At 39.8% G+C, this 12,092-nt stretch overlaps 1 protein-coding gene across 1 annotated transcript; it reads right to left on the bottom strand.

The window, feature by feature from the left end:
• Positions 1–25: 25 nt before the first annotated feature.
• On the bottom strand, positions 26–11,869 carry LOC135478321 (little elongation complex subunit 2-like). The gene is made up of 9 exons (XM_064758597.1): positions 11,815–11,869; positions 9,607–9,894; positions 8,179–8,333; positions 7,199–7,318; positions 5,655–5,792; positions 4,310–4,447; positions 1,805–1,964; positions 72–586; positions 26–34 (listed from the first exon to the last, which is right to left on the bottom strand). Exons 2-9 carry the CDS (start codon positions 9,713–9,715, stop codon positions 26–28), a joined length of 1,344 nt encoding a protein of 447 aa, XP_064614667.1. The 5' UTR covers positions 9,716–9,894; positions 11,815–11,869.
• Between the last annotated feature and the right edge of the window lie 223 nt (positions 11,870–12,092).

Here is a 12,092-nt window from a genome sequence, read left to right as displayed (position 1 = left end):
TTATCTGTAGCTATATCGACTCGAGTCATGTTATCTGTTGCCATATTGCCTGATGCCGTGTTATCTCTTGCCACCTTGCCAGTTGCAATGTTATCTGTTGTTATGTTATCCACTTCCACTTTAACAACAGGCTCTGCAGTAAATTCAGTGGAAATTTCATGAGAAGACATTTTCGTTACATCAGCAGACTTGGGTTTGATACCATCGTCCTCAGCCATTTTTGTGTCAGTCTTTTTACTTTGCCTTGTCAGTCCCGCTGACATTCCAAATGTTTCCAAGCTGTCCATTTCAATATCTCCAGAGCTGAAGAAATCATCTGACACCTTACTGGAGTTTGTCTTTTTACAAACACTCTGATTGGATGACTTAGTCTTGCCTTTCTCCTTCTTGACGTTAATCATTGGTTTGATTTCACCAATGACCTCTGACCTCTTTGACCCCAACCTGTGAGACTTTAGAATGTTACACACCAGAGTTTTCAAAGCAGCTTTGTGGAATTTGCTATTCTTCTCTCTCACAGTCATCTTCTGGTTCACAAGAGGTTTGTCAATGTAAACGACCTTGTGAAGGAAGGTTTTTCCATTATCTGAAAGCAAAGCCATAAAAACAGAAACAGGTCATCCATTTACACCAATATGTACTTGTACATGGCACTGTACAGGTCAAATCTTAGTGCCAAGTTTGATGTTCATATACCAATCGAAAAACAGAAAAGGTCAATAATCTTCATTTCCAAAATAACCTAGAAAACTGGTCCTCAAAGAAATATGTGAGAAATTACTGTAGTCCCTACATATAAAGAGTAACTGAAGATCTAATGTGTAAGAGACAAGCCGTCCTCAGGTCTCAGTGACACAGAGAGGACAGGCAATATTCTACAGTTATGTCATCGAATTCAAAATTCAAATTTCAAACTAGAAGTCCGTGAATAATTTCCAGGTCAAACTCACTTCATACACTTTCATTTATACAGTTTTATTTATGTACTTCATTTATTAATTTCACTGAGGTATAACAAGATGTTCAGGAATATTTTGCATACATCAAGGCATCTGCGTTTATGCTCAGAGAAAACCAGGCAGAGCCTGGAGAGGATTGTTAGATTAAATGCCAAAAACAAGCCAAGCAACAGATGGCTTTGACTGACTGACTTATTGTTGTTTAATAAGCTTTCGCTCATAAGACGGTGGCAATTTTTATGGGTGAAGAAAATCGGAGCACAATTGGTGAACAACACACTTTTCCTTGTTATATGTACAGATTTGCTTGCCATATTGATAGATGACAAGTGACATTCAGTTAACATAAGGCTGCAAATAAGGAACTGTGAGTGCCACTGGTGGTTTCTTGTCACCAAGGCACCCCCAATTAGTGAGACCAGGGGAATCCTTGCAACTGATCCTACATCTTATGCCTCCTGGCTAGCTAGATCTGAGCATGCAAACCCATCGGTCAGTGCTTCGCTATTATACTTTTAAAAACAGGCTGATGTTACAGGTCACTAAACAGGGAACTGTCGATCTTGAATAAATGGTTGATAAATACCATGCTTTGGAAGACTGCTTTCAGCCATGCGAAAGATTTATTTAATTGAAATTACAATAACAAATGTACTTCATTTACTTACGATTCGTGCAACTTTTTGACAAAATTCCTCCAGTCATAATGCTAGCTGCCATCGCGTAAGAGAAATATTATTGAGTACAGCATTAAACACCAACCAAATAAATAAATCAATAAATTCTGTCACAGTAAAAATCGGTCCATGAAATCAACACATACAACACAAACATGTACAACTGACCCACTACAGGATATTCTTTGACGATGACAGGCAGCTGCCAATCACGCTGGTATCCTGGTGACTGGTTGTCAAGGAGACATTTCAGTCCGCCTGATGACAGCACTATTTGACAGCCATACTTCTGTGCTAGAACTTCAGCATTCCAATCCTGACTACAGGCCTGCAAAAAGTGAGATAAATATACTAAATACCAACAATGCTGTAAATAATCAGCTGTGCCAAACAAAATTTCATGCAGATATTGATAATTACAGGAACTCACCACATCAGGATTTCAGATTACACCTTTAGAGTTACGGTAAAGACTGCTGGCATAATCAAAAAGCAACAAACTGATGATCTTTCACTGCACTGAACGTAAGAACAGACTTCCATAGCCTAACAAGATTAATCCCAGGGATTTATTAAATGACCTCCAAATGAGTACAAATATGCCCGAAGTTGTTTGGATGCGTCCAAAGTAAGGCCGAAAATTCCCAGACAGGTGTGCATGAATTAACATACTGTAAACACTTGATTAAGTATGGTATCATAAACTTACCTTTAAAATAGAACAAACTGTTACAAAAGTTTCTTTACAGATGAAAAAAAAACAATGAATACACTGACAGATATTCAATCTGCCTAAATCCTGGTGAAGGATGACAAGAGGAATCATCATTTCCTGCAGCAATAACATTTCTAACATTTTATTTGTTTAATCGGTTTCCCCCTGCTCTGCCCAGTGTCCTCCCACAAATATGCCGGCTACCACCGTATAAGTGAAATATTCTTGAGTACAGCATAAAACATCAGTCAAGCAAAAATACATTCATTCATTTATTCATTTGATTGGTGTTTTACGCCATACTCCAGAATATTTCACTTATACGATGGCCGCCAGGATTATGTAGTAATAAATATAAAATAATTACTGGTATTTACCTGAATGCACTCAGGAGTTTTTCACTTATACGACAGTGTTTGGGTTAACTGGTGGAGAACGCCAGAGTGAGCAGGATGCAAGATATTTATGCTGTCAAAGGCATGACACTTACAGTGTGCAAAGTGCAATAACCATCAACCTAGAGGCCAAGGAGTGATCATACACAGTACACCACATTAATATTACAACCATCAACCTAGAGGCCAAGGAGTGATCATACAGAGTACACCACATTAATATTACAACCATCAACCTAGAGGCCAAGGAGTGATCATACAGAGTACACCACATTAATATTACAACCATCAACCCAGAGGCCAAGGAGTGATCATACACAGTACACCACATTAATATTACAACCATCAACCCAGAGGCCAAGGAGTGATCATACACAGTACATCACATTAATATTACAACTATCAACCAAGAGGCCAAGGAGTGATCATACACAGTACACCACATTAATATTACAACCATCAACCTAGAGGCCAAGGAGTGATCATACAGAGTACACCACATTAATATTACAACCATCAACCTAGAGGCCAAGGAGTGATCATACACAGTACACCACATTAATATTACAACCATCAACCTAGAGGCCAAGGAGTGATCATACAGGGTACACCACATTAATATTACAACCATCAACCTAGAGGCCAAGGAGTGATCATACAGGGTACACCACATTAATATTACAACCATCAACCTAGAGGCCAAGGAGTGATCATACACAGTACATCACATTAATATTACAACCATCAACCTAGAGGCCAAGGAGTGATCATACACAGTACACCACATTAATATTACAACCATCAACCTAGAGGCCAAGGAGTGATCATACAGGGTACACCACATTAATATTACAACCATCAACCTAGAGGCCAAGGAGTGATCATACACAGTACACCACATTAATATTACAACCATCAACCTAGAGGCCAAGGAGTGATCATACAGGGTACACCACATTAATATTACAACCATCAACCTAGAGGCCAAGGAGTGATCATACACAGTACACCACATTAATATTACAACCATCAACCTAGAGGCCAAGGAGTGATCATACACAGTACACCACATTAATATTACAACCATCAACCTAGAGGCCAAGGAGTGATCATACACAGTACACCACATTAATATTACAACCATCAACCCAGAGGCCAAGGAGTGATCATACAGAGTACACCACATTAATATTACAACCATCAACCCAGAGGCCAAGGAGTGATCATACACAGTACACCACATTAATATTACAACCATCAACCCAGAGGCCAAGGAGTGATCATACAGAGTACACCACATTAATATTACAACCATCAACCTAGAGGCCAAGGAGTGATCATACAGAGTACACCACATTAATATTACAACCATCAACCCAGAGGCCAAGGAGTGATCATACAGAGTACACCACATTAATATTACAACCATCAACCTAGAGGCCAAGGAGTGATCATACAGAGTACACCACATTAATATTAAATTATCACTATGATTTTCAAAATTTCCTAAATTATTCCAACTACAGACTTTGACAGTAGATGTATATTACACTAGACTGTTACCTGTTTGTTCCATGTATTTGAGGCAGTGGTTTTCCGTCCCGCCGGAGGACAATGCTCTGATACTTTGTCGTGGTCTGTAGGCAGAACAGGTTTGGCTCCACATGACATGTTAGGCAGGATCACCTTAGGGACCTGGCCCTGTCAACAAGGATTCATAACAAACACACGTATATTTATTTATTCATTAATTTCATTTTATTTCACACCATACTCAAGAATGTTTCATGCACACAATGGCAGTTATTTTATGGATGGGGCAAATTGGAGTGCCCATGGTAAACCACTGATCATTGGCAAATTTTATGGGTGGGGCCAACCTGTGTGCCAATGGTAAACCACTGACCTTTGACAAGTTTTATGGGTGCGGCAAACCGGAATGCCATGGATGGGGCAACCAGGAGTGCCCATGGTAAACCACTGACCTTTGGCAAGTTTTATGGGTGGGGCAAACCGGAGTGCCCATGGTAAACCACTGACCTTTGGCAAGTTTTATGGGTGGGGCAAACCGGAGTGCCCATGGTAAACCACTGACCTTTGGCAAGTTTTATGGGTGGGGCAAACCGGAGTGCCCATGGTAAACCGCTGACCTTTGGCAAGTTACTAACAAGCTTTCCCATGAATGACGTACATGTACAAACATTGCATTGGTGGAAGTCCAATCAGTGAGCTTCTAACAAACTGTGAAGTGTGTACAACAATACAATGGCCATTTGACAGCTACGGCAATGTTTGCAGTTTCTGACCTGCTACAGAGGACGATTAAAACTGAAAATAATGCAAAACTTTCTGTGTTGCTTGATAAAGAATGAGTGACTGGTGCTGATAATGGTGAATTCATATGTTTTTCGCTGAATTGCTCAAAAGGTGACAGGTCACTTTGCCAGGTGTTTAAAAGTACACATCAATGATTCGAAAAGAAGTGACACCTGTTTGAGTACTGCTCACGGTAAATGTGAAGGTAATCATCTTACGTTGTGATAATCCATCCCCCATTGTTTTAATCTCTGATCACGAGGATTAGCGACACCGCAGGAAACAAAGGAGGATTAAAGCCACCCATGATGATACCTGTCTGACGTGCTTGAATAATGTCGGCCATACTATATCTTGGAAAATTTTAAGATTTCTTTCTCAGTATTCTCTTAAATATGTGAAAATTAATTCCCATGAACATATTTTTGGAGAAAATCCACAAAACTAAATTCCAGAATATAAAACAATTACTTTACAGTATTGACTGTAAAGTAAAGCGACCATGTGAAAGGACAGGATGTCAACAGTTTTACTAAATGACCAATCCAAAGATTGACAAATAAAGCTGCTTATCAAATCTAAAAGTGCTCACCAATTCCAAGAGTGGACGGACATATACCAAGGGAGGAAACTCTTTCTGCTCCACTGGGACCGTTAAGGAGACTGCATCAATGGTCTCATAGAATCGAGGATATTGACGGACCCTTTTGCAAGCATGGCTGATTTTCTCCTGGAATCATAAAACATTTTTGTTTTAAACAGAAACAGTCAAATAAAACAGGTAAATATTTGGCCATACTTCAGTAAATGTACTCAGCATACATTCTAAATCTCTGTGAAAAGATTGTGAATAAACAACCAAAACATATTGAACCGTTACAGCTCAAAATCTTTTGGTGAATACTTTATGTTCCACACAAATAAATAAAAGAACCACTTTGGTTCTTCATCAGACGATCTTTGAGATTGTAACACCGTATAAATACTCCGTGTCTGTACAGAAGCATGTGCTGATTGTGGATAGGTGAGGTTTGGCTATCCTCAAAAAATACTTTGTTCCATGGAACTAGACTAACAGAAAAAATAGCCAAGGTCAGTGGGGAATTTTGGTTATTACAGGCTACACCAACTTAAACTGGTGCTTTTACGGGCAGCATAAATGTTGGAGGATGGTATAAAAAAATTAATAATCATTTAGTTTCTGAAAAATATGGACCAGGTAATTTTTCACATTGACGATATATTGGCATGACCGGAAAGCCTAGAAAATCAGGACAATTGTGTTGCTTAATGAAGAAATGGTAGAGATTTTAAACAAACTAATCTTTGGACGAAAAATGAAGATTCTAACCATGCAGATTACACCCACCTGGATGTAAGTCTTGGTTGCTGGCTGTAAGATGTTATAACTCCAAACATTGCACTCACCTGGATGTAAGTCTTGGCTGCTGGCTGTAAGATGTTATAACTCCAAACATTGCACTCACCTGGATGTAAGTCTTGGCTGCTGGCTGTAAGATGTTATAACTCCAAACATTGCACTCACCTGGATGTAAGTCTTGGCTGCTGGCTGTAAGATGTTATAACTCCAAACATTGCACTCACCTGGATGTAAGTCTGGGCTGCTGGCTGTAAGATGTTATAACTCCAAACATTGCACTCACCTGGATGTACGTCTTGGCTGCTGGCTGTAAGATGTTATAACTCCAAACATTGCACTCACCTGGATGTACGTCTTGGCTGCTGGCTGTAAGATGTTATAACTCCAAACATTGCACTCACCTGGATGTACGTCTTGGCTGCTGGCTGTAAGATGTTATAACTCCAAACATTGCACTCACCTGGATGTACCTCTTGGCTGCTGGCTGTAAGATGTTATAACTCCAAACATTGCACTCACCTGGATGTAAGTCTTGGCTGCTGGCTGTAAGATGTTATAACTCCAAACATTGCACTCACCTGGATGTAAGTCTTGGCTGCTGGCTGTAAGATGTTATAACTCCAAACATTGCACTCACCTGGATGTAAGTCTTGGCTGCTGGCTGTAAGATGTTATAACCTGATACACTGCACTCACCTGGATGTACGTCTTGGCTGTTGGCTGTAAGATGTTATAACTCCAAACATTGCACTCACCTGGATGTACGTCTTGGCTGCTGGCTGTAAAAAGTTATAACTGGATACATTGCACTCAGCCAGGTGTCGCAGATAATTTTGGAACTCCTCTTGTTCACAGCTCACCGTTGTATGTAGCTCCTATGTTGACCAATCAGAGATATTCATGATAACCATAGATGAAAGAGAAGAAATGCTAAAAATCCAGGTATGACAAAATTATACGCCTACTTTAGAAAACATTCTCCAATGCATTCCTGATAAATGCTGAAAAACTTGTCCTATCATGTCTGTAAAAAACAACCATGGCCTCTATTACAGATGTTATACATTTGTTTTTCTTTAATTGATGGAAGGACTAGCTAACATTCGAGGAGTATTAGCATTTCTCAAAAACACACAGGACCTATTGGCCAGTGATTTTGGGAAATTCATTTTTACTTTTATGCCACGACAATACCAGACACTGTACTTATATATTTATTTATATACTTGAGTTTTGTGCCATGGTCAAAAATATTTATCTTATACAAAGGCAGCCAGCATTATTGTGCTGGCTCTGAATTGTTGACTAAATGAAGCTGGTCATACTGGCCAGAATTCACATCCCAATGTCTACTGAAAACTGGTAAACCAGGCCTTGTTTCTTCTTCAACTAACTACAGTAACACCAAGAACATAAACAGAAGTTTCATGTTATGTGTCATTCTTCACTTGAAAGCAGCACCATACTTCACTTCAATTTCTCAAATCACATTGCATTTCATTGAAATTCATTTCACAATTGTTAACCAAAAGCATTTCAAATCGAAGGTTGTATGTTGCATGGCTCTATGGATATCAAGGGACATAACCCTGCCCACACCACCCAATCCTCCTCCATGGGATGGAGCGGGAGGACAGTTGTGATGATCTACCCTGACCATGTTCATCTCTATCCTCTCCTCCTCTGAGGGATTGAGCAAGGGACAGTTTGTGAGGAACAGGGGACATAAATCTACCTTGAGGATGTTCATCTCTATCCTTTCTCCTCCGTGGGATGGAGCGGAGGACAATTGTGGTAGCGAGTGTAGAGCTCCAGGTATCGCCTCTGCTCCCCGAGGTTTAGCCAGATTTCCGCGGGTACGCCACACTGGCTGTTTTCTGACACATGACCCTGAAATGAGCACACATACACCACTGAAACTATCTGCAAACTGGCAAACGGCTGGCACTAGCTGGATGAACTATACATTGAAATGAGACACTTAAATACAAGCTGAGATGTTACAAAATTGTGGTAAGGCCATTTTGGGCTGTAATGTTTGCAGTGTCAGACATGGTGCAGAAAATCAGAGCATTTTAACATGGGCAGCTTATACACAATATCAAGTATTATTCATGACCCATCAACTTTATTTCCTGAAATATTTACTCTGAAGGAGATCCGATGTAAGTCAGGAAATAGAATTAATGCTTTACAGGTAACTTTCATTATCGCATGAACCGATGAGAGTGCCTCTCAAGTTACTACTCTACACTAGAATGCTAAGCACTTAGCCACTGAGGATGCTAAGCACTTAGCCACTGAGGACACTAAGCACTCAGCCACTGAGGACACTAAGCACTCAGCCACTGAGGACGTTAATCACTCAGCCACTGAGGGGCAATAAGTACTCAGCCACTGAGGATGCTACGCACTCAGCCACTGAGGGTGCCTAAGCACTCAGCCACTGAGGGTGCTAAGCACTCAGCCACTGAGGACGTTAAGCACTCAGCCACTGAGGACACTAAGCACTCAGCCACTGAGGGTGCTTAGCACTCAGCCACTGAGGGCAATAAGCACTCGGCCACTGAGGGTGTTAAGCACTCGGCCACTGAGGACGTTAAGCACTCAGCCACTGAGGGTAATAAGCACTCAGCCACTGAGGACGCTAAGCACTCAGCCACTGAGGGTGCTAAGCACTCAGCCACTGAGGACGTTAAGCACTCAGCCACTAAGGGCACTAAGCACTCAGCCACTGAGGACACTAAACACTCAGCCACTGAAGACATTAAGCACTCAGCCACTGAGGAAAATAAGTACTCAGCGACTGAGGACACTAAACACTCAGCCACTGAGGGTGCTAAGCACTCAGCCACTGAGGGCACTAAGCCCTCAGCCACTGAGGGCACTGAACACTCAGCCACTGAGGGCACTGAACACTCAGCCACTGAGGGCACTGAACACTCAGCCACTGAGGGCGCTAAGCACTCAGCTAAAGAGGCTTCATATTCAAGAATGCCTCACTAACATATTACACTCTGTTTTCTTTATCAGCTCTCAGTTATTTCACGTATGTGCAGGAGCCGCCACAAAAATCTCAATGCACTGACTCCAACTACTGTGATATCTAGTGGTCAAAATACATCTATACATCTCTCTCTTCACTGTGGCTCCTGACACCTACCCTGCCTTCGACACACCTGATGCTTTCTCATCAGCCAATTTCTTCCCCTGTCCGTGCTCATGTCCTTGGCCCGTTGACACAGGGAAGCGCTTCTCAAGCGCACTGCCATCCTGATGTGCTTTGCTACTGCCCTGATCTCGACTCTGTAAGCCCCCAGTTAGCTCTTCATTCTTTCTCCGTAGAAAAGCCTCAAAGTCAGAGTCGTCATCATATGTCCGCGTGTAACTAAAGCGCTCAAAACTTTCAGGTGTAAAAAATACAGACGTTCCATTGATGGGCGGCACATTCCTAAATTTGGAAAAAAAATGTCAGTCACACATGTTAGATATAGCCTATATATTTATGTTTAATCAAATTTGTTTCATTCAAGCATTATATCGCTAGGTACCATATAAACTATGATGATATGTACAGGTGTGCTTACTTAAAGGATGGCTAAAATAACGCTTATGCTTTTAAAGGAAATGTAAAAAAAAATTTTTTTATTATTTTAAGCCTGGTCTCCTCCCACCATAATGCTGGCTGCTGTCGTATAAGTGCAATATTCTTCAGTACGACGTAAAACACAAATCAAATAAATACATAAATAAATATTATTTTGATTTTATTATTCAGGTATCAAATACACAGTTAAATATTTTAAAGACACTGCTATTCTTACCACAGTAAGAAATGGCCTGGGAATATATCAAGAGAGCCAAAGTTAGTCAGGGATATCAACCATTCATAGTAGAGGTTAATTTGTATAGTGCGATGGATGCTACAGACAAAAATCATTGTTGGCGCATCACTTTGACATCTTTACAGATCCTGTGATTTCCTGTAAGACTGAGCCTTAATTTTGTGGATGAAGATTAGATGAGTGAATACTGTGTATGAATCAGTACAGTCGAACTCAGAATATCATGTGGGACCTTCAGTGAATATATGATAGCTATTAAAACTTCAATGAAGATTGTGTCATGAAATATACAGGTAGCATACTTTATATGTTCTAAATGATCGGTAGCAACAAGAAGTAATTTCAAAGTGTTGTTAATATTTACACTAAATTTTAATTAGCTCTCATGCAAATGAGCTGACTGAACAGGACAGACCATGTGATCTGTGATAGATTAGCTACTAACAGAAGGTGTTGCAGCAGAGATTGATTACACAAACAGACCTAAAACAAAGTGACAAATGTTTGGAAATATACGCACAAGTGTCTTGTATAACCCGGTGTTTGAATTTTAGTGAATTTCTTGAACTTAGCACCCCCAATATCAGTCCTCATTGCAGGGACTACTCTGTCTTCAAAAGTATTTTTTGGAACACTCCTGGATCAGTTATGTGAACATACCTTTTTCTTTTAGACAGTACACAATTTATATAGCAGGATTCAGGTTCAAAAAATTAGCATAAGTGAACAAGTTACTTGGAATTGACCAAATGCAGGCTACATAATTCCTGGACTGACCACTGGGGTCTTGGGAAAACTGTAGTTTGAAGTCATCTTGGGGCCCCAAGTAGAAAGCTAGGAAACTTTACTATATATTTTAGAGCACACCCTTAGCAGAATATTACAAAATAAAAACAAATCATTTCATTATCTTATATTATATTATGTTGACTAACACATTTTTATATAGCACCATTTTTTGACGGTTTTATTACAGCTTTCCAAATACCTGCCTTGTATTACAATTAACTTGAATTACATGTAGAATTCCACAGTAATTCTTTCCTCTTGCAATTTACATGACTAATTCCCATAATTCAGTTTTCTGGTATCACCTTGACACAGAAGGAGTTGAATAAACATTGACTGGATAAGGAAAAAGTACAGACTGTTGTAACTGGTTATCCTATTTGTTACCTTGAGGTAGTTCAATTGATTTGAAATAAAATAAACATTAACATCTATTTTTAATCATTTCTGTTATATTTATGTGCTGTGGGCTTCTGTTCTGTGGACTTTTTTCCCAAAGGACTTTGGCACTAAACCATGAAAATTCCGGGAAAATATTCTCCCCTCTTCAAAGCCCAGACATGCTTCATGTTAATAAATAAATATATTGCATAAATAGCTACGGCACATTCTGCAGTGGGAATGAAATGGCAGTGTGTCTGTAGTATTGGTCTCTCTCTCTCTCTCTGATCTGGCTTGCACACAGGAACAGCTTCAAATAAAAACATTGCCCAACAGTTCCTCGGAACAAGTCTCACCAGTTCAACTCTTGACATTCAACCATCATCAAATCGTTTCATGTTCGTTTTCCACGTGAGAGCACATGTAGCACTGATTGTCTCCCCTTGAATGGAATATACTAAACCAAAGAAGTATTAGGGGGTATAAGAGCAAATTAAAATCGAAGAAAAACTTTTTAATATTTTTGCTTACAAGCTTTTTGCAACGAAAACATCTACTGTTACATAAAAAATTGAAAATGTCATATATTAATTCATTGAATATTTGAAATTTTAGAAGTATTTTAAAATATAAA

This window comes from Liolophura sinensis, chromosome 11 (genome assembly GCF_032854445.1).
Source record: "Liolophura sinensis isolate JHLJ2023 chromosome 11, CUHK_Ljap_v2, whole genome shotgun sequence".
NCBI lineage: Eukaryota > Metazoa > Mollusca > Polyplacophora > Chitonida > Chitonidae > Liolophura > Liolophura sinensis.
This window is presented reverse-complemented; position numbering and strand designations above follow the sequence as displayed.

Coding starts and splice junctions, on each gene's coding strand:
- LOC135478321 (XM_064758597.1), bottom strand. CDS start 9,715: ATGGCAGTGCGCTTGAGAAGCGCTTCCCTGTGTCAACGGGCCAAGGAC. Junction 7,319..8,178: donor TAGAGATGAACATCCTCAAG/GTAGATTTATGT, acceptor TGGTCAACATAG/GAGCTACATACAACGGTGAG. Junction 587..1,804: donor CAAAGAATATCCTGTAGTGG/GTCAGTTGTACA, acceptor CTTTGCTTTCAG/ATAATGGAAAAACCTTCCTT.